The sequence below is a fragment of the Dicentrarchus labrax genome, unplaced genomic scaffold (genome assembly GCF_905237075.1).
Source record: "Dicentrarchus labrax unplaced genomic scaffold, dlabrax2021, whole genome shotgun sequence".
NCBI lineage: Eukaryota > Metazoa > Chordata > Actinopteri > Moronidae > Dicentrarchus > Dicentrarchus labrax.
Window position 1 is genome coordinate 4791527 of NW_026136711.1, and position 27555 is coordinate 4819081.

At 39.6% G+C, this 27555-nt stretch overlaps 1 protein-coding gene and 2 long non-coding RNA genes across 9 annotated transcripts in view; 1 reads left to right on the plus strand and 2 right to left on the minus strand.

The window, feature by feature from the left end:
• fhit (fragile histidine triad diadenosine triphosphatase) overlaps positions 1 to 27555 on the minus strand; it is a 432233-nt gene that overhangs the window by 85856 nt on the left and 318822 nt on the right. For all 7 annotated transcript variants that reach the window (XM_051415067.1, XM_051415068.1, XM_051415066.1 and 4 more), the window contains 2 exons: positions 19856 to 20001; positions 13103 to 13132 (listed from right to left, as the gene is read on the minus strand). In XM_051415067.1, the coding sequence (XP_051271027.1) occupies positions 13103 to 13132; positions 19856 to 20001 (176 nt within the window). The remainder of the gene's footprint in view (positions 1 to 13102; positions 13133 to 19855; positions 20002 to 27555) is intronic.
• On the minus strand, positions 11190 to 13096 carry LOC127371891 (uncharacterized). The gene is made up of 3 exons (XR_007886475.1): positions 11607 to 13096; positions 11400 to 11521; positions 11190 to 11267 (listed from the first exon to the last, which is right to left on the minus strand). It is a non-coding gene; the product is annotated as an uncharacterized LOC127371891 (long non-coding RNA).
• Positions 18857 to 27555, plus strand: part of LOC127371893 (uncharacterized) — a 107164-nt gene continuing 98465 nt past the window's right edge. Inside the window, exon 1 of the long non-coding RNA XR_007886477.1 lies at positions 18857 to 18898. This is a non-coding gene — a long non-coding RNA (uncharacterized LOC127371893). The remainder of the gene's footprint in view (positions 18899 to 27555) is intronic.

Sequence of the window (27555 nt, forward strand, 5' to 3'; positions counted from 1 at the left end):
TAACAGCCCACATTTCATTCTCTTATTTTGTCCTACTGAGGAGTTAGTTTTAATTTTTATTAGATTTTTATGTTGAACTCCTGTTTTTATTTCTTTAAATAATTTAGGTGGTCGGGGGACAGACACAGTCTCTATGGGGTTTTGGGTGGGTGACTGTTCTAAAGAAAGCGCAGAGAAGTGTGTAAGACAGCAGCTCTGCTTCCTGGTCCTAACTCTGGACTGTCAGGTTTTAGAGATAAACTTCGCCATGTTGCTAGATAAGAGAGCCGCTCCGTCCAAAGTGGGATGGATGCCGTCTCTCCTAATCAGACCAGGTTTTCCCCAACAAGGCTTCCAGTTATCAATGAAGCCCACATCGTTTGCTGGACACCACCTCGACAGCCAGCGGTGGAAGTCTGACATGCGGCTATACATGTCATCACTGGTCACATTGGGCAGGGGTCCAGAGAAAACTACGGAGTCCGACATTGTCTTAGCATAATTACACACCGACTCCACATTAATCTTAGTGACCTCCGATTGGCGTAAATGGGTGTCATTACCGCTGACGTGGATAACAATCTTACTGTATTTACGTTTATCTTTAGCCAGCAGTTTTAAATTTGATTCAATGTCGCCCGCTCTGGCCCCAGGGATACATTTAACTATGGTCGCTGGCTTCGCTAACTTCACGTTTCTGACTATGGAGCTGCCAATAACCAGAGTTGGTTCCTCAGCGGGTGTATCGCTGAGTGGGGAAAATGTATTAGAAACGTGAAGGGGTTGGTGGTGACCTGTGGGCTTCGCCGTTTTAGTCTTCCTTCGCTCAGTCACCCAGCCTCCCTGTCTTCCCGGCTGCACAGGAACTACCGGGGGATCTACCGAGCTAACAGAAGCTACCTTCGGTCGGACCGCACCGGCTACCGGGGGCTGGCTAACTATAGCGGCTAAAGATATCTCAGTGGTGCGGTACCGTTCCTCTAACTCACTAAGCCTCGCCTCCAGCGCAGTAAATAAACTACATTTAATACAGGTACCATTATCATTAAAGGAGGCAGAGGAATAACTGAGCATCTGACACACTGAGCAGGACAGAGGAGAGGGAGAGGGAGAAGCCATAGCTAACTGCTAATGCTAATGAAGCTAGCGTGTATGAAAAAACTTTGACAGTAGTGAAAAAGTCGCTAAAAGAAGGAGAAACTCCGAGTGTTTAAGTAGAACTAGTCTACGTTTAAATGTTAAGCGGGTAAATAACCGCTGTAACGAGTAAAACAAATTTATTTAGGGTTCACTGACAGAGCTACAGCACCAAACAGTGTACATAGAGCAGGAAGTAAACCGGAAATGAGTCAGTACGCTTACCGTAGCACGTCACAGACTTAAACAGTGTTTAATAGGTGGTCTATTTATGAAGGAAGGAATCTCTGTTTGTCTGTATGTGTATGACTGTCTTCCGCATATCTCGGTAAACTGTGGAGGCAGGCTTACAAACAAGATAGCGTGTTTGAAGGTGTCTGCTTTTTTAGAATGCTTTTTATATTTAATGAGGTAATTTACATAATGTATGCATTATTAAATTTGCCTACCTTGAGAAAAACCTCCAAATCAGGCAAAAATTACACATCATGGTGAGAGAGTTATTTATCACAGAGGCTTTCTAAATGAGTGCTGAGTGAAAGAGGCAGTGTCCACTGGACATTGTGGCTGTGTGTGAGTGTGTGCATACTCAGAAGTGGGAGGGTATGGGTGTTATGGGAAATTAGAGTGCCATGACGCAGTTGTGTGTGTGTGTGTGTGTGTGTGTGTGTGTGTGTGTGTGTGTGTGTGTTAGTGGCAGGTTCCAGACAGTTAAATGAATATGTACACAGCAAGGGGCATATTGCATGCAATTCATTTGTGTCCACCTCCTTAAAGGAAAATTACACAATGTTTTACAACTCATAATAAGCCTGTTTTCAGTTTATTGTCAAACAAATTTTCCATTAGGGTAAAGCAAGTAATCGGTTGAAACAAGTATACAGTACAGATAACGTACTTATTATGAGTATGAGTATCTAACAAGTAAATTGTTTCAATATCTGGAAATAGTTGTCTTGATCTTAAAGAAAACATGGCTCTGAAACTCAATTCTTTCTTTAGTTTTCTGACAAATATAGCAACTTCTGATCAACCACCTGACAATATAGCTAAAGGTTTGGATAACTCTGTACCTACCACTATCATTGTAGTTGTAGACTTAGCTGTAAAATGTGAGCTACCAAGGCAAACAAACTGAAACCGGTATGATATTGTTTGCTTCTACATTTAAAAATGTAGATTTACTGATGACACAGTCTGTAAATAAAAAGAATGGAGGAGTAAGATAGGGTAAGATAAAAATAAACAACTTAGAAAACAAAAATTATGTACTTCACCTTTCTTTCATTAATGTTATCTACACTTCCAGCCATAATAATTGCATATATAATTTAAAGGTCTATTGTTACAGATTTAGGAGCCTTTTCAACCTCTGAGTTGAAGGTGGAGGAGGAAATATATTGTAAGGCAATGTAAGGCAGTAAAACCCTAGAGTGGATTTTTCCAAGACACTAACATTGTAGTGCATTTTGTGTGTACTGTGTATTTCCAAGGCACACCTGTGGTGAGATGGAACTCTACCTCCTCCCTGCCAGCTCTTTCCAGCTGCTGTAAATGACATGGTATTAGCTGATAAAGAAATAGCATTTGGCTTCATGTCCAGATAAACAGATGTTCATCTTGAGTGACATTACACAAACTCTCAAGGATTTCACTTCCCAATGCTATAAAACCAACAACTTTGCCAGCAAATATTTATCAGCCAATAGAAAACTTAAATCACCCCAATAATATAATAACATTACTAGAAACTATTCAATCTACGACGGAACAGAAAACATTTTAGTATGAGTCACTACACCAATCTTTAGAAAGCACATTCTGCAGTTCCTAAAAATCCCTCCCAAGTCATCTCTGATGTTTGGAAACGCAACTTAAGCGAAGAGGAAAATAGAGTGTACCTTCAAGTTTAGACAGAAATCCTTATTTGTTATTCTAGTTATTCATTATTTTTGTCATTTTATGAAAGCTTTGATTGTTAAAACTGTTTCACTGATAAACCTGAGCCATGTTTCCATCAAAATGTGTCGCAAATTTTAACTGAATTTTAAATAATTTGGCAAAGAACATTTTATCCATCCAATATCGTTATGCAAATATTAGGAGTTAGTTCATCCAGATAAGCAGTAGGTGATTCCAAGTCCAAGTCAGAGAACCAGAAGAATACATAATTAAAGGTGCGCCAGTCAAATCTCAAATGGTAAAAAACAATGCAGCAATCATGGATGCATTATAGAGCCATGGGAATGATGAAGAGACTGTCAGAGTGGAAATCGCTTCTCAGTCCTGTAAGTTAAATGTTCTACTTCAGAACTAGCAAAAAAAAAGTTAGACCAATAGATCTTTTTCACAGTAGACATTTTGAGATGAAAGGTAAACATCATACTAATTAAGGTTCTAATACATTCAGTGTAGCAGAGTCAGGCTCTGTTTGACCTGAATGGAACAGAACCTTAACTAGTGTTATTGTGTTTACTCTACCATTTCATATCAAAATGGCTGCCATGAAAAATATATATTAGGTCCACTAACTTTATTTTAAGACAAAGACAAAAACCACTTCAAGCCTGCGTAGAAAACAGTTACATTAACCTTTCCTAATACCTTTTCAAGACCAGTATTGTTCCCAAACCTCAAGCAAGCAATTTTAGTTTCTTAACTAAACTTAACTTCTTCTTAGCTGTCAGATCAGAAAATGCTCGTATGTATAGTAAGGTCATGATGAATAATACATTTTGTCATTTACTGTAGGTTGGCTGACTTTTTGAGGAAAAGTTATGGGGTTATTACAATCAAAAATGAGCATCCTCTTGAGAGCTTTATTAGACTTGGAAATTGTCAAGGCAATCTGTGCACTAGATTTTGGTATTTCTAGGATACAAGTGGACGTTTTGGCCTCATGATGTCAGATGATTAATGAATGTCACTCAAATCTCTTAGCTTTCATGGGCCAGTGTTTTTGTCACTGGGTGCCTCTAATGCTAGCAGTGAGAAAACAAGAACTTACCAGTTAAAAAAGAACAAATATCTTCAACATAACTCTCCTCTCTATACTGAATACTGTTACTTTGCAGCTTTCCTCACTTTGTGTCCTTGACACTGAGTCACTGTGTCTTTCCTCTCTTATTGGTGTTGCCTGATTGCTCACTCTGCAGATGTTGAGGTCATGGTTCACTGTTAGTGCCTTTGCCGTGTCCTTCAGTCTGGTTTTGGGTGAGCATGTCCCCAGGCTGTACGTCCCATCAATGATTTTTTAATCATCCTCTGCTTGAAGACTATGCGCACTCAAACAGAACGTCTTTCATGCAAAACTGCCTATTCACCTCCCTTCAGTTGCACTGATAGAGGTGTCTTAGGAAGTCTAAATATTTGCTTAATGTGCCCACAGATACCTGCATAAAGTGGTGGTGCAGTTTTGTCACAACCCCACCTCTAGTTCCTTACTTTCATTCTGTTGCTTCCTCTCTTCCTCTGCCATATACTAAGGCCCAATTCCAAACTGGCCCCTACAACCTCCCACTCTGTAATGAGTGAGGCTGTGGAGGGTCTCTTAAGGGGGAAGGGTATAAATACAGTATACTTTTGGAAACCATCTTCTTTCTCCAATGGAAACAGGGACTTTCATCAGCATTCTGAACAGCAATATTAACATTTATTAACAAGAAACCATTAACCTTTTTCAGGTTCTCCCATTTCTTTGATGCCTGTTTTGGGGATACTTGACCAAACGTAGTGAGTGGGTAGGTGGAGGGTGTAGGGGCCGGTTTGGACTTGGGTAGTTAATTTCCACTGGTACTCTGCCATACTGTAAATGGACTGTACTTATATAGCCTTTCTAGTCCTTCGACCACTCAAAGTTCTGTACACTACATGCCACACCCATCCACACACATTCATTGCCATTGCCAATACTCATCAGAACGGAAAGTATTCCTAACTATCAGGAGCAATGTGGGGTTCAGTATCTTGCTCAAGGATGCTTCGACATGCAGCGAGAGGAGCCGGGGATCGAACCTCCAACCTTCTGATTAGTGGACGACCCACTCTACCTCTGAGACACAGCCTTTACTTACCACCCTTGTTTTTTCTGCATGCCTGATCCTACCTGCCTGTTTCTCGGACTGATGATTCCTTGCCTGCACCCTTTCTGGTTCAGTTTTCCTTTTCTTGACTTATCTCCTGGGTTTGACCTGTTTTGGATTAAAGATAACAAGAACTTTTACTCTCCTCTGACTGTAAGTCAGGCTTTTGGGTTTGAGTCTGTTTTGTGCCACAAAAAAAGTTTTTCCAAATAATCCAACCAGATGTCTCAACCAGGAAAATATCTGCCATATTAATTTAACAGACTTAGGTGGAATCTTGTCTGACAGGCAGGCAAATATACTTAGTCATAAACAGATTAATGAAATGGGGAAAAGAAGGTAAATGGTAATGGTAAACAGACCTCTACTTGTATAGTGGCTTTCTAGTCCACAGACTTAGGTCTGGTTTTTCTGGTGGCTTTATAGTTCCAACCACTCAAAGCGCTTTTGCCACATTCATCCTTTCACACATGTTCACTGAGTGATGGTAAATTCCATCGAACAGAAACTAACATTCATACACACTCACACACCGATGCATGGCACCGGGAGCAATTTGGGTTTCAGTATCTTGCTCAATGATACTTCGACATGTGGCACCAGGAGCCGGGGATCGAACCCACACCCTTCCGATTAAGGAATGACCCGCTCTGCCTCTGAGCCACTAAGGTCCACAAGGTCTGCTAGATCAAAGCTGAGAGACCTATCACAGGCCCACATCTGAAAGCAAAGTGAATTTCTTCAGGAGATCACATGAGAATCTCCTCCATCTTGTTTAGACAAGGTTCAAGTTACACTGATTTTCTTGGTAATTTTCTTTTGCAATCCTGTTGGGAAATTAATCAGGAGGAGGAGCTGCTGAATAGATTCTTCTCCATAGCAGGAAGAGGAGGACATAATGCGGTGGATGGCGGGCCAACAGAATGCAGGACTCAAACCAGATTCTGGGGTTCGTGTCCAGACTCCTCCACCATAAGCACTTTGGTTAGGGTCACCGCTGACGTTTGAATAATGCTGTAGTCATTAAGAGTGAAAAGGATTGTGAGATTGCCCAATTTGGTGGGGAAAAAATAACTTCTGATATGTTCAGTATCAATATTTTTGGGACTTGGTACGTTAATTAACAATATTTGCATAAAAATGGAATTCGGCTGGCATGTTTCCCTCAAAATACTTTTGCTGTTGCATAATTGCGTAATTTGTAGAAGACAGGGCTGCATATTTACTGAACAGAGGTGAGAAAAATATTAAAATCATAGATACTGAAGGAATAAATTAATACTTCGGCTTTGCAATGAAGCTTTTACTTCTAACACAATCGATGACTCAGATCAAAGAAACCAGCAGGATTTAAAAAAAAGACACCAACGTTGAGACATGATGTGAGCAGTGATCTTCAGTGTTTAATTTAGGTGCACTGGACAGTGGTTTGCAGAATGCTGAATTAGTGTGTAGCGACCCTAGTGCTAGTCCAAAGAAAGTAGTAGTAGGGCAACTAACATCTACCTAGGTCTAATGTGCGGCCTTTAATAACTCAGGACGAGTTAGTATGGTTATTGAACAGTTGACAGTATTTATTGTCTTAGGCAACCCAACAATATCAACTGCAATTTACATGGAATGAAAATAAAAATGTAAAATAAAATAGAGCTCTCTCAGTAGGAAAATAGAAAAAGAAAATAAATTACTCCTTTAAGGAGTCTTATATCGAGTTCAGAGTTCAGTTCCTGATCCTTGTACGTATGTGCACTGAGTCTGCTACTACCTGGGTAGAGTTAATAGTGTATACGCATTCTTATCTGTTCCTGAATGAGCAAACTAGTCTGATGTCCTCTGTGGCTGGTTGTGAGGCAGGCCTCCCCGCTTCCCCGACCCTCCACAGTCACTCTGGGCTGGGCTCGCCATCATGGATCCTCAAGATTCTTTCTGGTAGCTCAAAAAAACCAACCTGAACAAGTAGTGCAGAGTATTAAGTTACTTTGTTTTGTTCTTATTTCTAACATGAGACCTCATTAACTTATTTTCTTAGTTTCATCAATGACCAGTGACTAGAACATACTTTGTTGACAATAGAATTAATTACCACATGTAATAGCAACTGGTATTTTAAGCACCAACTAATCTTGAATCTTGAATCTTAATCATGAATTTCTGTATACCTCAACAATTGGTATTTTAACAAAGGAATTATTTATCATCACTTTCTATATGTAACATTCTTTTTAACTGTTTCCATACATCATTTTAATATTTTAATTTAATTGATATAATACTTTAAACATTACATTTTTTCCTCCTGCCACATGTCGAATTATCCTTGATCCTTTAGCAAGATACTGAAACCCAAATTGCTTCCGATGCTGTGCATCGGTGTGAATGTGTGTGAAAGGGCGAATATGGCAGGTAGTGTAAAAGCGCTTTGAGTGGTCGGAAAACTAGAAAGGCGCTATACAAGTACAGGTCCATTTACCATTTACCATTTACAGAGCACAGTGGTGGGAACAGAGCTGGACTCTCTGGTGACAGTGGCAGAAAGAAGGACTCGACAATGCCCACCACTCTCTATACAACACCTTCACCAGGCAGAGGAGTGCTTTCAGTGGCAGACTGCTGTCCCAATCCAGCTCCACCAACAGACTCAAAAACTATTTCGTCCCCCTGGCCATCCGACTGTACAACAGCTCTTAGTCAAGGCAGGGAGGACAATAGACAATGGACAATTTCGTCCTCCATTTGCACAATTTTTAAAATTTGAATGTTAATTTTAATTTGAATGTATGTTTAATGTATGTCTAATGTATGTATGTATGTATCTAGTGTATGCTGCTAATGGATCTATCTATGTATCTATCTATCTACCATGACTGTTTAGAGTTTTTTCAGAGTTTTTTTCTTTAGGTTGACACTAAACAGTTTTTCTTTTCCTGAATAGGTCAAAATTTCACTATACGGTTAATGACACCAATGTACTGACAATAAATGCAACAGTTCTATGAGCAGTTTTAACAGCCACTGCTAATCCATTGATAGATGCAGAATATCTCAAGACTTTTTCAATCAAAATCCATCATATCCTTCCTTTGTGTCACTTACTCTGCCTCTTGCTCACTCCATATTCAATGCTAAGGAAATACATTCCAGTGGGTTTATTCAATATTTTCTACTGTGTGAATATTACATATAATCATCTTTATCTATAAAAACTCTTATATAGCACCCAGGCTTGCTTAGTAAACAGGCAGGATCTATACATAGCACTCCACATGATAAATCACTGTAATCACCCTGGATTTTCCGTAAGACAAAAATAAAATCCAATTCCATCATTCAAAACACAGAGATTTGTCTTGTGTCTGTGCGACTCCTGGCAGTGAGTTTATAAGAGTGAATTTGCTTCTTTCTTATAGCCTGCCTCACTCTTATTCAATCAAAGGACCATTTTTATTGCTGGCGTGCAGGCACCTGATTGCAATAACCCAGTTGATAGATGGGGGTGGGCTGCTACTGTAGCAGGTGTGCTATATGCGCTAAGATAATCTGTTTTTATAAAAGGACCAGACAGGTCTCCACATCAGGAGTTGCTTTGTGTTAAAATTACCTGATAAAATATGTAGATTATTTCAGTGAGTTAAGGATCAGTGGGAACCAACAGCTCCTCTATTACCGCCTTGATTCACTACTCCCCTGATGTGCTTTCCTGCAGTAAAAGCCCTCAACAAAAGGGTCTGCAAGAATATTTCAGAGCTGCTGATATTCAGCTAAAGTATAAGCTACCTGCTGGTGTGAATCTAACTGAACTCAAGCAAAAATGCATTACTCTTTGACCTTGTTTGTATTGCCAGATGAAAGCCATTGCATCTCAAAGAACCTGTAGATGAAAAATTGAGGTTGTTGTGGAAATGGAAAAATAAAGATCTTTTAAAAAGACATTGTTCTCTTAGGGCACACAGCGAAGATTGCTTTTTTTAGAGGAGGGAGGTAGGAGGTAGACACATTTTGCTGGACAGTAGGACTTTTGCCTTCAGTACTAACTGAAAGATGAGTTAGGGCACTTTGGTGGGGAAACCAGAAGTGTCCAACACAGTTGGCGGCTGTGGCTCAGAGGCAGAGCGGGTAGTCCACTAATCGGAAGGTTGTTGGTTCTATTTCTGGCTCCTCCCGCCACATGTTGAAGTATCCTTAAGCAAGATACTGAACCCCAAATTGCTCCCGATGTTGTGCATCGGTGTGTGAATGTGTATGAATGCATTAGTTTCTGTTCGATGGCCTTTGCCATCACTGAGTGAATGTGTGTGAAAGGGCGAATGTGGCATGTATTGTAAAAGCGCTTTGAGTGGTCGGAAGACTAGAAAGACGCTATACAAGTGCAGGTCCATTTACCATTTACCATATAAGTGTCCAGGTGGACATAATGTTTTAGTCTTTTGCTTCCATCAAAAATTTCAACAGCTCTGTGCAGAACATCTAGAACAGGGGTCCTCAACATTTACTACCAAAAGAGAAGAAAGAGAGATTGGCCAAAAGAGAAAAAAAATCTGTCTGGAACTGCAAAACTTATTTGTGCTTTATAATGCTGATTTCTGGCCGCACATCAAGTGTACCGGTAAGCCAGCAGCATTGGTGGTGAAAGCAAACAAATCTGTCCTATTCAATTGCATCCATTTGCTTCTTCTGCAACAATGAAGTCAAGGAACATCGTGTGGTGAGCTGTGAAGAGAGGCTTCCCTCCTGCCTGTGTCTGACACAAATGACAAATATGTGGAATATGTACATAATTTTAAAAAACACAATCACAAATACACAATAGATACTGTTTCTAACAAAGGGAAAATCATACATGAACAAGTAAATGCCTAAATAAATAAAAATAATAATAAATTTAAAAAAAGTATTAAAAATGAAAAAGGAAAATTAAATGGGAAAGTAAATAGGGAGTTATTACAAAGGTAAAACACATTTATGTCACATTTCAAAAGAAATGAATTCCCATATTTATATCTAATATTATTTTTGGTGCATTTAATGGCCTATATTCAGGGGTGGACTGGGACAAAAATTCAGCCCTGGCATTTTCTGTCCAGACCAGCCCACTACATTATCAGCAGACACTACATAGAAGTCCACAAATCTCGCAGCATCTCCTCTCATGCATACTACAAAGGAGAGTCATATTCCTTGATAGCAGTCAACAAATAAAGCACGTAACTATGAACTCAAGGACTAAAACTGACAGCTATAGCAATCAATCAATCAGTCTTTATTCATTATAGTGTCAAATCACAACAGAAGTTATGTCATGACTAGGGGTGGGACGAGACTTACGGGAAGAACCCTCCTCATGCTACCCTTTCAGTTTTTAGTCTGTGACTATGAAAATCTTTTGGTGTAAGCCCAACATTAGTTAAAACCAGACTCGGACAATAATAACAAAATATCCTGACAAATAATCTAAATAGAAACATATTACAGACAGTAGCAGCATTAGAGCTGAAACTCATTTGTTTTAACTCACCGTCATTATGAAACCATAAAAAAAATGATCTATAGTTGTGTGAAAAAGTCTAAGACATGAATTACAGGTCTGAATAGATATACATTCTCATATACGTGTATGTGCACATGTTAATATTGCCCTACTTCCTCGTCCGCAGCCAGCCAGCTCCACTCCTCACCAAATTCATGACCTGCAAGAAACAGCAAACAGAACTTGTACTCAGTATCTGTGTACTGACAAGTATATGTAGCCATGTAGCCTTTTTGTGATGTAGTGACACTTAGTGAACAAATGTATCTGTCATGAAGGATGACTTAAGTCTCAAAAGAGCCCTAAGGCCTACCTGCATAACTGTTCATTGAACTTAAAATATATGCAGATGTTTGAAATTAAAATCATCAATATGAAAATCTTCAACCAGGAAATAATCATAATCACACCTTTTGTTTCAATCTGAGACAAAACAAGTTGCATAATAAACTCACAGTCAAGACGCTCTCTCTCTCTCTCTCTCTCTCTCTCTCTCTCTCTCTCTCTCAAGCATCATAGAAGAACTTCTAGCAGGTCAGGAAAACCTGTTTGACAGGAGATGAAGGTAGCAGAGAATATAAAGAGACATTTATGAATTACCAATTGTCATTCTATCACACATATAGTATGTTTCTTCACATGAACCTTTAAACATACACATATTGCATTCCTCTCACCACATAAAATAAGCTCAGGAACCCAAAAGTGGCCCAGTGAATGATGGAGGAGACAAAGAAGGTCCTCAAAAGGGGACAGAGGGAAAACAACTCCTTAGGCTCTCATATATAGGGTGGTCAACCTAAAAGAGACATGGAAACATTAAGTCATCATCACAAATCAAGTATGAATTCATATAACATTATAAGACACATGACATACTCAACCAATCAGAGACGTCTCAGTAGCCAAAAAATGGTGAAGTGGAGGCAGTAAGAGAGCAAGTCCTTGAAAATGGACGGAGGGGGAATAACTCCTCAGGCTCTCACATGTCAAGTGGTCAACCTGAGAGGGACATGGAGACATTATTAAGCCTCTAACCCTAACCCTATGAATTGAAAGATTACAATAAATTCAATGGCAAATATTGCAAATTAAACTCATTATTTCCTCTAGGTTTACTTGTATTTTGTGCTAAAATTCAAAGTATTCAATTCAATTCAATACAGCTTGATTCTGCATCTCTATTTATAGCTCATTAGTCCATGTCAATGTTAAGTGTTGCTATGGCAACAAGAGACTGCTGACGTTAGCAGCTGTTAACTAGTTTAGCTAAATCATCTGAACAATAATAATCCATAATATCACAATTCGGCATATTTAAACAAAATCAACCACAACTACCAACAGTCACAGCCCTTCAACTCTGGGCTAATATGTTGTCACAAGTATGCAGTTAATTAGGTCACATCACATTCAATGGAAAAACATTTTCTACTTTGTTTTGGACATGTCTCAAAATGTAGCCTAGCCAGCCTCAGGCTAACGTTACTCACCATGTCTGCCTCCACTCGCTCGTCTCCCGGTGCAGCAGCACCTGCTGGGGTGGTGACCCGGGCACCAAATAGGTCTGTCAATGTCCAACATTTAGCAGCTTCCACTTCCAGAGACTTCAGCTTTTTAAGTCGCAGTTTTTCAGCGTCACCTGGGCGTTTCTTACGCTTATCTATTTTCAGCTCAGCAGCAGCCCGTCCCGCGACTCTGGCCCATGCCATTAGGTTTGTGTTGTGATTGACAGCACTGTCAGGGCTCTCTGAGCCTGTCAGCCCATGATTGATTGACAATGACAAACATAGACCAATAATATGTGTCGATGCTGGCAACACATTGCTAACCCTCTGTAACCAATTGGCCGGCCCAATTGGAGGGAATTTAGAGAGAGAAAAAAAACAAAAAAACATAGCGGACCGGACCGGCCCACATTGGGTCAACGGCCCACCGGGACAATGCCCGGTATGCCAGATGGCCAGTCCACCCCTGCCTATATTCATTAATTAGGTAATTTATTTGTTTTTGATTTTGGCGATTTCAGTCCTTCATATATATTTACTGTAAGTCACAAGAACAAAAGTGTCTTTAATGTAATCGATCTGGTACCAAAAATAACAGAATACTACAGTGTATGTAGGGTTCAGTGACTGCTAACGATTCTGTCCCTTATACTTCAACCTATATGGTCCTCAGTGAGTCCCCAGCCAGCCACTTGAATCATTCCATTCAGCCTCTAACCTAAAAATGATTTAGACCTTTATAGAAAAGATCTCTAAATTATTCAGCCATGCCAAGAGATTAGCACTGCAAATGCAATGATTATTTAATAGTGTATAACTGTTCTCGGAGGTCTCATGACATATTTAAAGGCAGTGAATTATTAAGTTCTCACCTTCACGGTTTGTCCAGCTTCAGGGCCATCCTGGTGGGAAAAGAAAGAGGTAATTAGAAAATAGTTGGGAATTCAGAAATATTTACATTAATGATTCAGAGATATATTTTAATTTCAGATGAGCTACAATACCTCACTTCTTTCCTTCAATAAAAAAGGAAAAAATAGATATTCCTTCTGGTTTGTTTCATTGCCTCCTATGTCCTGACATTCATTTCTTTATGACCAATTTTTCTTCAATTGGAGAGACAAGGTGACAAATTATGTTTTTATACACTTCAGTAAAACCTTCAAATAATAAAATTAAACTTTACTATGGCTGATGACGAAGGCTGTACCCCACAATTGCAGATAAATAAACTTCTTATACACACTAAGCTTAGATTTCCCAGCAGATTATCCTGGTTGTAGTACTCATGAGAAAAATTAAGTTGATGTATGACTATCACCTTATTATGTCCATGTGGCAACAACTTAGGTCTCTGGGATAATTTATCTTACGTGTTGATATGGCTGATATCAAAATCATAATAACAAATCAAGAAAGCTGAAAACAACACTGTCTTTTAGATTTGGAGAATTATCAGTAAAACGGTAAAAAATCTACATATTTTGACTTTTTTAATGTAATACTGAACTGGCCTGCTCAGAAACACAACTACTTCTTCACCTGCTGACAATGCAACGCTTCAACAATTGTCTTCTTCTCAGTCATTTCAGGTGTGATCACATGTATTGACATTATACATTGATATTTGTTAGATGGTGATAACTGGAATTTGCATGGCTCTCATACACACCAGAAATCAGAATGGCGAGTAAACAAAGAAATCAATAAACTCTGATGAAGTCCACCGTTATTCTTCAGCACTGATAGAGGAAACAGAGAGTGTTTGTGTCACCATCAAAAATCTTTTTTTCACCACCAATCCTCCAGTGAGCTCGATTTGTGTGATATTATTTGTCACAGAAGTGGCAGTGTCCCTCCTGCAGAGAGTTCTCCTTTAATGTGTTGGCTGTAACCCGCGAGCTGTCACAACTAATCTCCTATCATCACTTCTCATCACCTCCCCAGTCAAAGAAAATGATATCCAGGTAAAGATTACTCTTTGCTGCTTTGTTTTTTTTCTCTCCTTTCTCCTAACCTGTGAAACAATTTTCTCTGACAGGGCTGCGGAGTGAGCTAGGTGCTATTTTGATATTAGCATATATATCACCAGTTATGCAGAATAGGCCATTCAGTCTGAGACGAGAGCCTGTCTGGGTGTCAGAGTCAGCTCTGTATTTAGCTTCCATCATACGACAGCAGAACTGATCCATACTGAAAACACCAACAGGCCTCATTCTGCTCTGCTGCTGAGCTAAGAGTTTTTTTTTTAAGTCATTTGGTCTTTCATTGAATTCTAAAAATCTTATTTTCTTCAAATAAGTGTAGGCCAGTCTAAAAATATTTCATTTTTGACAAAAAATATGTAAACAAATAGAGTATAACATTAAAACCAATTTATTGGAGCAATACAGTTCATAGTGATTTAAAAAAGGCAGAGAAGAAAATCCTTGTCATTGTGTTAATAAAGTTATTTGAATAAGGTGTTCATCTTGACATTTTGTTAATTGCACTGGTTGTTACCAACCAAGGATTATTAAGGGAGAACTGGATAGAGTATTAGAGCCTGGTCTCCATTCATTTAAGAGCTGCTCATTGGTGCATTAAGCCAAAAAAGTAGCTGAGCACAGCTACCGGTTTAGCCCTTTCTAACTAACTTTCTAACGACAACCTTCCGGATAATCGGAAGGTTGTCAGTTTGATCCCCGGTTTTGGATTCTGTGACATGCTACGGTAAGCGTACTGACTCATTTCCGGTTTACTTCCTGCTCCGTGTACACTGTTTGGTACTGTAGCTCTGTCAGTGAACGCTAAACCTAAATATATCTCTAGCCCCTATAGTTAGCCAGCCCCCAGTAGCCGGTGCAGACCGACCGAAGGTAGCTTCTGTTAGCCGTCCCCCGGTAGTTCCCCCGGTAGTTCCCGAGCAGCCAGGAAGACAGGGAAAGTGGGTGACTGTCTGGGGGATGCATAGCCGCAAACAGAAGAAGCCCACAGTTCACCACCAACCCATTCATGTTTCTAATAAATTTTCCCCACTCAGCGACACACACGCTGAGGAACCAACTCTGATTATTGGCAGCTCCATAGTCAGAAACGTGAAGTTAGCGAAGCCAGCGGCCATAGTTAAATGTATCCCTGGGGCCAGAGCGGGCGACATCAAATCCTATTTAGAACTGCTGGCTAAAGATAAACGTAAATATCAAAAGATTGTTATTCACGTCGGTGGTAATGACACCCGATTAGGTCAATCGGAGGTCACTAAAATTAATGTGGAGTCGGCGTGTAACTATGCTAAAACAATGTCAGACACTGTAGTTTTCTCTGGACCCCTGCCCAATGTGACCAGTGATAACATGTATAGCCGCATGTCGTCATTCCACCGCTGGCTGTCGAGGTGGTGTGCAGAAAACGATGTGGGCTTCATTGATAAGTGGAAGCCTTTTTGGGGAAAACCTGGTCTGATTAGGAGAGACGGCATCCATCCCACTTTGGACGGAGCGGCTCTCTTATCTAGCAATATGGCAACGTTTATTTCTAAAACCTGACAGTCCAGAGTTGGGACCAGGAAGCAGAGCTGCTGTCTTACACACTTCTCTGCCCTTCCATTAGAACAGTCACCCACCCAAAACCCCATAGAGACTGTGTCTGTCCCCCGACCACCTAAATTATTTAAAGAAATAAAAACAAGAGGAGTTGAACATAAAAACCTAATAAAAATTAAAACCAACTCCTCAGTAGCACAAAATAAGAGAATGTAGACTGTTAAATATCAGGTCTCTGTCCTCTAAAGCTGTTTTAGTGAATGAATTAATATCAGACTATGATATTGATTTACTTTGTCTTACTGAGACCTGGTTGTCCCACGAGGAGTATGTTAGCCTTAATGAATCCACCCCCCCCAGTCATATTAATACTCACATTCCTCGAGGCACAGGCCGAGGAGGTGGAGTAGCAGCCATATATGATTTGAGCGTTTTAATGGACCCTAAACCTAAACTAAATTATAATTCATTTGAAAGTCTTGTTCTTAGTCTTTCTCACCCAAACTGGAAAACACTGCAGCCAGTTCTATTTGTTATAGTGTACCGCGCTCCTGGACCGTACTCTGATTTTATATCTGAATTCTCAAGAGTTTTTATCAAGTTTAGTCCTTAAATCAGATAAAGTAATTATTGTAGGTGATTTTAATATTCATGTGGATGTTGAAAATGACAGTCAAAGTAACACATTTATATCATTAATAGACTCAATTGGCTTCTGTCAGAGTGTAAATAAACCAACTCATTGTTTTAATCACACTCTTGACCTTGTTTTATCATATGGCATTGATATTGAACATTTAAATCTTCCCACATAATCCTTTCCTATCTGACCATTATTTAATAACAAAAAGCTAGGAAATCTGAAAGGAAATGGCGCTCTTCCAAATGATCAGAATATCACCCACAACCCACAACTATCATTATCATGCCAATTTGGCATGATAATCTTGAAACCTATAGAAAGGCCCTCTGTAATGCCAAAGGAGCCTATTATTCAGCACTTATAGAAGAAAATAAGAACAACCCCTAGTTCCTCTTCAGCACTGTAGCCAGGCTGACAGAGAGTCACAGCTCTATTGAGCCACATATCTCCATAAACTTAAGTAGCAATGACTTCATGAGCTTCTTTTATAATAAAATTATTACTATTAGAGAGAAAATTAATCACCAACTGCCATCAACAGCTATCAGTGGCTCTCCAAGTTCAGGAACGTTAACGAATGTAAACTCAGATATATATTTAGACTGTTTTTCTGCTATCGATCTTCATCAGTTAACTTCAATAATTTCTACATCGAAGCCATCAACCTGTCTATTAGACCCGATCCCAACTAGGCTGCTTAAAGAAGTCGTACCCTTAATTGGCACTTCTTTACTGGATATGATTAATCTTTCTTTATTATCAGGATATGTACCACAGTCCTTTAAAGTAGCTGTAATTAAACCCTCTCTTAGAAAGCCTACTCTTGACCCAGGGGTTTTAGCCAATTATAGACCGATTTCTAACCTCCCCTTCCTCTCTAACATTCTGGAGAAAGTAGTCGCCAAAGAGTTGTGTGACAATAGTTTATTTGAGGATTTTCAGTCAGGATTTAGAGTTCATCACAGCACAGAGACAGCTCTGGTTAAAGTTAATAATGACCTTTTGATTGCTTTAGACAATGGACTTGTCTCTGTACTTGTATTATTGGATCTTAGGGCTGCATTTGACACCATTGACCATAATATTCTTTTACAGAGACTTGAGCATCAAATTGGCATTAAAGGAACCGCACTAAGCTGGTTTAAGTCATATTTATCAGATCGTTCGCAGTTTGTACATGTCAACGATGAATCTTCAATAAATTCTACAGTTAGTCATGGAGTTCCACAAGGTTCTGTACTTGGACCAATACTATTTACTTTATATATGCTCCCTTTAGGCAACATTGTTAGGAATCACTCCATTAACTTTCACTGTTATGCAGATGATACGCAGTTATATCTATCGATCAAGCCCGATGAAATTAATCAATTATCTAAATTACAAACATGTCTTAAGAACATAAAATCCTGGATGAGCTGCAATTTTCTGATGTTAAACTCAAAAACCTTAGAGACTCACTGTCTAAAGATATAGTTACTCTAGATGGCATTACCTTGGCGTCTAGCACCACTGTCAGGAATCTTGGAGTTATCTTTGATCAGGATTTGTCATTTAATTCCCACATAAAGCAAACCTCCAGGACTGCCTTCTTTCATTTATGTAATATTACAAAAATTAGACACATCCTATCACAGACAGATGCAGAAAAACTAATCCATGCATTTGTTACTTCTAGGCTGGATTACTGCAACTCTTTATTATCAGGTTGCCCCAATAAATCCATTAAGGTGCTCCAATTAATTCAAAACGCTACAGCACGAGTACTGACAGGAACTAGGAAAAGAGATCACATCTCTCCTGTACTAGCTTCTCTGCACTGGCTCCCTGTAAAATTTAGAATAGAATTTAAAATCCTCCTCCTCACCTATAAAGCTCTTCATGGTCAGGCCCCTTCATATCTTAAAGAGCTCATAGCACCCTATTACCCCACTAGAACACTACATTCTCTGAATGCTGGGCTACTTTTGGTTCCTATAGTCTCTAAAAGTAGAACAGGAGCCAGAGCCTTCAGTTACCAAGCTCCTCTCCTGTGGAACCAGCTTCCAGTTGTGGTTCGGGAGGCAGACACCCTCTCAAAATTCAAGACTAGGCTTAAGACATTCCTCTTTGATAAAGCTTATAATTAGGGTTGGCTCAGGTGAGTCCTGAACCATCCCTTAGATATGCTGCTTTAGGCCTAGACTACCGGGGGATTTCCCATGGTGCACTGAGCTCCTCTCTTCTTTTCTCTTTCTGCACTCATTCATGTCCCACTAATGCATGTTACTAACTTCACTTCTTCCCGGAGTTCTTGTGCTTTTTCGTCTCGCAGGTTCTCATGGATCCTGGTGGAGCCTCCTGCCATGGTCCTGCTTGACTGCCATTGCCAATATCACTGGTATTAGTGTTATTATTATTATGAGTATAACTATTATTATAGCTACGGTTACTGTTGTTGCTGTTGTCACTGCTGGTCGAGACAGACGACCACCCACCTAGAGCCGAAGGATCTGTCCTAGGTTTCTGCCTTTTAACAGGCAGTTTTTCCCTGTCCTTGTCGCCAAGTGCTTGCTCATGGTGGTACTGTTGGGTCTCTGTAAATAATGTTATAAGGAGACCCGCTCTATTTGAAAAGTGTCCTGAGATAACTTCTGTTATGAATTGGCGCCATACAAATAAAATTGAATTGAATTTAATTAACTTAAATGGGGATACAATTATTTAGTAATGCGGCTCTTCTAGACTTTCCAAATGTTATTGGACCAAATGGACGAGTCATTTTGTGGCAGTTGTGAAAATGTATCCACCATTTTACAGCTACTTTTTTCACAATATAAGCTTATGGGAAAATGTATTTTGGGGCCTGTGTGAACACCATTATGCACACTCTGTAAATTGTTTTGTCAGGTTAACATAATAAAAACTTTTTAATTGATTATTTTATTTTATTTAAACTTTTGGAAAATAAATATTGTCTGCAGTAGTGAGTAGGGACTTGGCTTGGGAACTGGAGGGTCACTAATTCAAGTGCTGCTACATGGCAGCCCATCACACTTTTGTTACTTTAGAGTGAGACGTTTTTATTTTCAATAAGGGAACGATAATTATAAACATAATTCTTAGCAGGAGTTAAAGTCAGTGACACATATATTTCTGCTCAGTGGAGGCACTGTTAGATATTTGTACTTCATAAATAGGTTAAAAGGGTTTAAAAGGTAGTAATTGAATTTCTGTTACACAGCTTAACCACAAGTAAAAGTATCCAGAGCCACACACACACACACCATTTAGACCACTAATATTATAAATAATAATAATGTACTTACATCTTACTGCAACACATTGTTTTTCACACAGTATGACAGATCTTGTTACATCTCTCCTCCTCTATGATATTTACACTACTGTTTTCTGAGTTACATTACTTGTAATATCACACATTTCAGAGATGAGGCTACACTAAGTCTAAGTTTTACCTGGATGGCAATGGTGAGCGAGGTGGCATTGAAGTGCTTCTCCACCAGGTTGGCGACTCTCTGAGTGGTGCTGAATAAATCTGCCACTTCATCTGGCCGAAGATCCCGAAAACGCTCCACTGGTCTCAGAGGGCACACCAACACATCTGAACAAGTTTTGTTAAGGAATTTTGTGCTGAAGACAGAGTTTACTCACCTTTTACACCGATCAGCCATAACATTCTGACCATCTGAGCACCCTGGTGGTCCTAATGTTATGCAGCCCCATACGTGTTCTGTCACCTTTCTATCAGAACCAGCATTAACTTTTCCAGCAATTTGAACTACAGTAGCTTGTCTGTTGGATCGGACCACATGGGCCAGCCTTCCTTGCACCACTTTTGATAGGTACTGACCACTGCAGACCGGGAACACTCCAGAAGAGCTGCAGTTTTGGAGATGATCTGACCCAGTTGTCTAGCGATCACAATGTGGCCCATTTCAAAGCTGCCGAAACACATCAACTTTGAGCACAAATGTTCACTTGCTGCCTAATATATTCTACCCACTGCCATGATAACAAGATAATCCGTGTTATTCACTTCACCTTTCAGTGCTCATAAAGGTTTTACATTATGGCTGATGTAAAACCTCTTATGCATTATAGTGAGTCTTTCTGCTTCATGCCCAGTGTATCTCTATTGTGATGTCACCCATTGGCTTGTGGAGTACTGTTTTGAAGCCTTGAGTTTGGCGTTATAGTCGTCACCATATTGTTTTTTTGCAGCCAGCAGCTGTGACATACTAGGAGTTGAGCTTGCCCCACCTGGTCACACATTTTCTCATACAACAGTAAAAACAATACACTATGTTTCTGGAAAGATTTGAGGCGAGAAATTGACAATGTAGTAACATAATCGTGATTCATGTTTGACTAGGCAGTGCTGATCAAACATGAATCACGAATGGACTGATTGAGAATGACTTGTCAATCACATCACGCCCTAAAGCATACCCTGCTTTATCACCTATTTTCCTCTAAATGGGACCATTTACAAAATGAACATCATGCTGTATGAAAGAAGACTTGATAGACATTGAGACTATACAGTCATTAGGAAACTGTTTACTGAGCTAATAAATCAAGTGAGAAAATAGGCTAATTTCTCCATAATACTGTTCGAAAGAATGTTAGTTTAAGACGTTTCCATTGGGCTTCCTTTATACTACATTCTCTCTGCTTCACCTTGCATAATGTATGTGCACCTCTACAGCTATGACAGGAGAACTGGACATTGGTAAGTTCAGGAATTTTCCCAATAGGCCGGTCTTTGTTTCCCAATCCCAGCATTGTATAGCCTATATACAGATATTCAATAGGTCATCTTAGCTGCAGCGACACAACTCATAAAAGCTGGTAAATGGTAAATGGACTCTACTTATATAGCACCTTTCTATGCTTTTGACCACACAAAGCGCTGTATACTACATGCCACACTCACCCATCCACACACATTCATACATTGTTGGCAGTGGCTGCCATGCAAGGTGGCAACTGCTCATCAGAATGTAACACACAATACACATTCAAACACCGATGCACAGTATTTTGCTCAAGGACACTTGCAGCAAACCTTCTGATAAGTGGACAACCTGCTCTACATCTGAGCCACAGCCACCGGTACCAGTTATCATGTCATCACAATGGAAACTGAAAGTATCATTCGATTGATGTATAGCTGGATCTCTTTCCTCTCGCACCACGGTGTAACGTATGGGGCAGGTAGGTTTGAGCAGAGATACTCTCTCGCTCTCTCTCTCTCTCTCTTTCCAAGAGTCATTGGATTAAGATGTTCCTATAGCTTGTAAATGTGTAAATATGTATTTGTTTGATCTTGTAAATGTAGAGGAAACATTTTTTTTTTAAAAATCATTTAGTAAATAACCTTTGTGTTAACTGTGATTCTTTGTGTTACACCTCTCTGTAGAAGGCTGTTTCCGCTGCACAGCAAATGGACTTGCTGTCTTAATACAAGGACAAACCACATTTGCTTCATGTAATACATGACAGGCTTAAATATAACCCAACCTACACATGTCTGATAAACTGTACATGAACTAAAGAACATAATAACCACCTGCATACAAGGACAGACACATTTATAGCCTGGCTTGAACATCTAAACTTTTTCGTTCTTTTCTCTCTGAGAAGGGAGTAGGCCCTCACTTGGGAATACCTCCCTTATTTGCCCCTGACATTTATCTCTTAATGAACATCACAACTCTTTGTTCTTGTATATATAAAAAACCCTGGTATTAATGCATTCTTCATCGACTCATCGGGAGACACTGACTGTTACTTGTTGATGTCGATCCTTCTGCGCAGAAGCTTGAATAAATATACAAAGACAAATTTCTCTTTGTTTGGTTTTCCTTTATTCGGTTAAACTTCCACCACAGTAAATATGTATTTGTTTGATCTTTGTATAAAAAATTGTCAGGTCATCAACTTCAATTGTGAATGGATAAAATCATGTAAGATTCAATGATTTTCATCTATACTACTCAAAAAATAAATTTTAAGTTATTAAATACTCTACAGGTGACCATGAACAAAACAGAAAAGGATGGAGGAGGTGGATGGAGCAGGAACCAGCACAGATCCAATTAGACATTCACTACTGAATGTTTTGTGTGACTATGCAGTAAATAAGAGCACAATACATTACTTATAGGATGGATTACTTCATCCAAGTTATTTATTGTTGCATTACAATAAATAGAATGAATGGCAAGTATGGTTGCATTATTCATATACGTATGTATTATTTTATATATTAGCCTAACAAAAAAAATGTGTTATTGATTGATGTCGTTGATGGATAAACGTGTGTCAGTTCAAATTTACTGTGTCAAACTGGGGCATCTTAACAGAAAATTCCCAGGCTGCTTTATTTTAGTATGCCCCTGTGGCTGTGACATACAGTAAGTGTAAGAATCCATTCTTGGCTGTGCAGTTACTGAAAAATAATTCAACCAATTTGAAATGTAATTTTGTTTTGTTTTTTGACATGAACAGTCGACTAGACAACAAGCTTGCCATTTGAGTGGTTTAATTTGTGGGAAACTGTTGCTAGACAACAGACAAAAATGGCCACTGTCTTGATCTATTTTGAAAAACAGATTGATTGATCTTTGTGTATTTCAACATCAAGCTGAGGAACAAGAAAGAGTTGACGACAGAGCAGACCAACATTAGAGGGCTCCATCATTAAAGACGTTGGGGCAACTGGCAACACAAAGCTATTATAACATTTCAACCCATGATGTAGTCAACATTGACTCAATCACATGGACTCTTCTCATGAACACAGCAAACACCAACCCATCTAAAGGCACCATATTGCACATGGGGAAATGCCCCCTTTGGATTCTTAGATTCTGTCTCATCTCTTTCACGATGCATTTTTTATAATCATTCTCTTTCAAAATGTTCTTTCTGTTCACTCAGTAAGTGTAGTCAAAAAAACTAAAATACAAAAACAAATACAAACCAAAAAAAATAGTCAAAATCAGAATCAGAATCAGAAATACTTTAATAATCCCCGGGGGGGAAATTACATGATAAGTATACGTACCAACTTGAATGGAACATATGACCATATGTTCCTGCTTCCTGTTTTAAATCCCCTTCCAGTCAAAGCTCAGTATTTCTTCTTGTTCCTACAGTGTGATGTTTGATCTTCACTGTGCAGAATGATGTATGTGCAGAGTTTGACACTAGATGGATGTTTTCACATACATCTGCTGAAAGTGGAAAGTTTCTCTGTGCTCACTGAAAATGAGATTTTAAGGGGTGGTGCCTACCAGTACGATTAGTGACATCACAAATAATTTGGAAATCCTGATGCAGTATGCAACTTGTACAGTGTGATGTAGAAACTTGAAGCCACCAGTGCACATACACGGAGAATGGGCTTTACAGTGAAGTAGGAGACATCTTGTGTCCAGCTGGAAAACTTTAGAAATTAACAATATTTAAATATTCATATATTCTGGAATTTCTAATTATGTAGAAGAGGTAGAGGTAGACTTTTAAAGGATTTTATGGTGGAAATTATACTTTTTTGGGAAAAAACATATCAGAATTATTAGATAGATTATTTATGTTTTAATAGATGTCAGGGGGGATCTTTAAGGACCATTACCTGTACTCCAACACTGACATTCTTTTGTGTTGTCATTTGGTTGCCATTAACGTTAAATGGTGGACAAAATGCAGTGTGTCCGTAGTGTGTCCGCTCTAATCTCAACTACAGCGACGTTTCACTAGCTAGTCGAGGTGTCGCCTATTTTTACCACAAGCCGTGCACGTCTCCCAGCTAAAAAGAACAGTGAAAGGATCTATTGGTAGTCATAGCCACATATTTCAGTACAGCCACACAGCTAACACGCAGTGTGAACACCGTGAGCATGCCAGGCACAGCTGTCACACGCCGGAGACCACACGCTGCTTATTAATAATATATAATATTATAATAATTGTCATATTTGAACATTTTCATTTTTTACTATTGGAGGCCCTACACCCTAAAGTGGTTCTTACATTCTCCTTTATATGAGCAGCCATTACACAATGAATAAAATAATCAACATTTCAACAGCTAAAATGTACGTCATATGTTACGACTTGACCTGGCGATTTTTGTCGAAGGAAAATAGAGAATTTAATAGTGTGTTGACAGATTTGTTTGCCTTAACCACCACCGCTGTTGGCATACCGGTGCTCTTGATCTGCGGCAGGAAATTTGCATTATAAGGCTCAAATATGTGTTGCGACACTAGACAGATTTTCTCTTTTTTTGGCCAAAAGTGATAATGATAATGGAGGTTGCTGACCCCTAGTTCAGTGCCACAGACAAGATAGAAAAACTTGCAAGAGACAAATATCAAGAGACAAGCTAATGCATTGTTGGTTTTAGTGTTTTCATGGACAGCAATGACAAGTAAAACCTGCCTTCTTGTTACATTTCTTGTCAAATTGGGTATTCTGGAATAAGACTTGATCCAGGTCAGACACTGCCAGCATGATTATGTATATATAGTCCTGATTAATATATACAGTATATGCATATGTAGTCCTGACTAATATATATATGTATGTTCAATTAAATTAAATTCAGTTTTATTTGTATAGCGCCAATTCATAACAGAAGTTATCTCAACATTTTTCAAATAGAGCAGGTCTAACCGAACTCCTTATAACATTATTTACAGAGACCCGACAGTACCACCATGAGCAAGCACTTGGTGACAGGGGCAAGGAAAAACTCTTTTAAGAGGCAGAAACCCCGGACAGGCCCCGGCTCTAGGTCGTCTGCCCTGCCTTTGGGTGGGAGAGACAGAGAGACAGAGAGGAACAGAGAGAGAGACAGAGAGAGAGAGACTGTTTTAAAGATTTAAGTTTATAAACTTGGTCCAAACGGGGCCTTTGTTTTGAATGGACAAATGTCCTTGTTTAAAAACAATTATGAAAACACACCCTCATATTATGTGACAAACCGAAACACGTTAGAAATCTAGATTTTTTAACATCAGAATATTTCAAGAAAATGGAGCATCTCTGAATCAATTAAAAATGTCAAATACTTTGATGTCTTTCACAAATCTCAGGGAGATGGGAGATGGTGTTAAAATGCCAACTTGGTGAAGAGAAAATATAGAGGCAGCATGCAATAAAAAAAACAGTGAAAGAGACATTGGAGTTGGTTCCCTTCTCATGAAACAGCATCCTGTTGCGAGAAGATGATTACATCTTAGCATTTCATGCCACAGTGGCCTCGTCTGTGAGCCATTCATCTCAAGAGCCACAGAGGCACAAATGATCGGTTTGCCTCTCTCTCTCTCTCTCTCTCTCTCTCTCTCTCTCTCTCTCTCTCTCTCTCTCTGTGTTGTGTGTGTGTGTATGTGTGCAAGCCATGCTGGAATGAAATCAGATGTCACATGAGCTGATATCTTTCTTTCCTTGCCCACATGAAAGATGAGGCAGGCAGAGGCTGGAGAGCGCAGAGACAAAGCTTGTTCACTTTGTGTTGCTGGATGAATAATGTTTCTCAACAAACACATTAACCAAGTTAGCCACTACTGTATGGCCTGTTTAATCTGTGTACGGAGAGTATAGCCTAAAGTGTCCTCTGTCGCACTTACCAAATATAAAGGCATGTAGATACAGTATAGATAAACCATCCATTTTTTTTTTTTAGTACAGATTGTTCTTTTCGGTCACCTCCACCTTGCCTTTTTTGGTAACTTTCAAGGAAACTCATCAATTCCTGCATATTGTATGTTTCAGTTAGTTCAACTTGATCATATCCTGGGGTAAATTCTACTCAATGAGTCCCTGTTTAGGGCTGCCATGGCTGTGTGTACCAGGCTTTTGCCAAAGTGAGCCCTTAAGCTTCTGGGACCTGTACCTGCAACCAGAGGGCATACAGTGGGCATACAGTGAAGTGGTGAGTAAGTGTGTGTGTGTGATGCCCTGTGCTATGGTATTTGCAATGTGTACAATGGCCTTACACTTGGGTTCTGAGAGGTTGGGTGTGGAGAGACCTGTAATCTTGGCAGCGTGTGAGTTCGACCTGGTTAGTGACAGAGAGTGTGTTGAAGTAATCGGTGGAGCAGTAGAGCAGGATGGATTCAACAATACTAATCCTAATCTAATCCTAATCCTAACTCTTTTGGCATTTTCAGTGCTGTTTTCTTAGCGTTAAATTAGCTGTGTGTTTACACACGAGACACAATTAGGCAGGCATGTCCAAAAGCTGAACTTCCTAGGGGGGGTTGGGACATGCATGAAGGCAGAGATTGCGATACTAAGGATACTCATGTGGACAAAAATCTGTATTGCCAATACCTATGAGAAGAGCAAGAATGGCAGTGTTGTCAGTGTATTTGAGGGAAGTGGTAGTTGGTGAGGGGATGGTATTACTTTATACTGAACTATACAAACATTAGACATTACATTATATACGTTCCTATACTGGCACATAAATCGCTGCTGTAGAATGATACAATATTAAGGTTTTTCAGAAGACACTAGGCTGCACAACCCCAGAAAAGCTTTTGCCATCTCTGGCTGCAGCCCCAAACCCAATCAGGAAGCAGCCTAATAAACACAGTAACTTTTCAGAAGGTGCCAATCCCTCACTCCTTTTACTGTATGCCAATACACACAGCACCTTTCAATATGTATCTACACACGCACACGCACACTCACACACAACACCACCTTTTTTCAGGGGATCCCAAATGGCCTGGGTCTTTAGCGTGCCAGGCAGGGATAATTTCATCCCCACAACTATTGTGTGGGTAAGAGAGGGAAGAGCTTTCCATATGTCTCTGCCTGGGCCAATCTCATCTTCAGCTCTGAACAGCCTCTCCCCTCTGTCTCTGGCCGGCTGCTCCAGTCGGGGGGTTTGAAGGATGAGATTGAAGAGCCCAAGCATTTCCATATAGTGAGAAAACCATCTGCTCATAGCCCATTATTATCTGTCACAACAGTTATTTGACTGCTTTCGTCTGATTCACTCCCGGGGTCGTGGTGCATGTAATAAGAACAAGGCATTGCAGATTGGTTTTACATTGCAAATGCAATCATTTCTTTGAGGGAAAACATCTGTCCCTGTACCCCTCACACCCACACACCTCTTCCCCATTTCCAT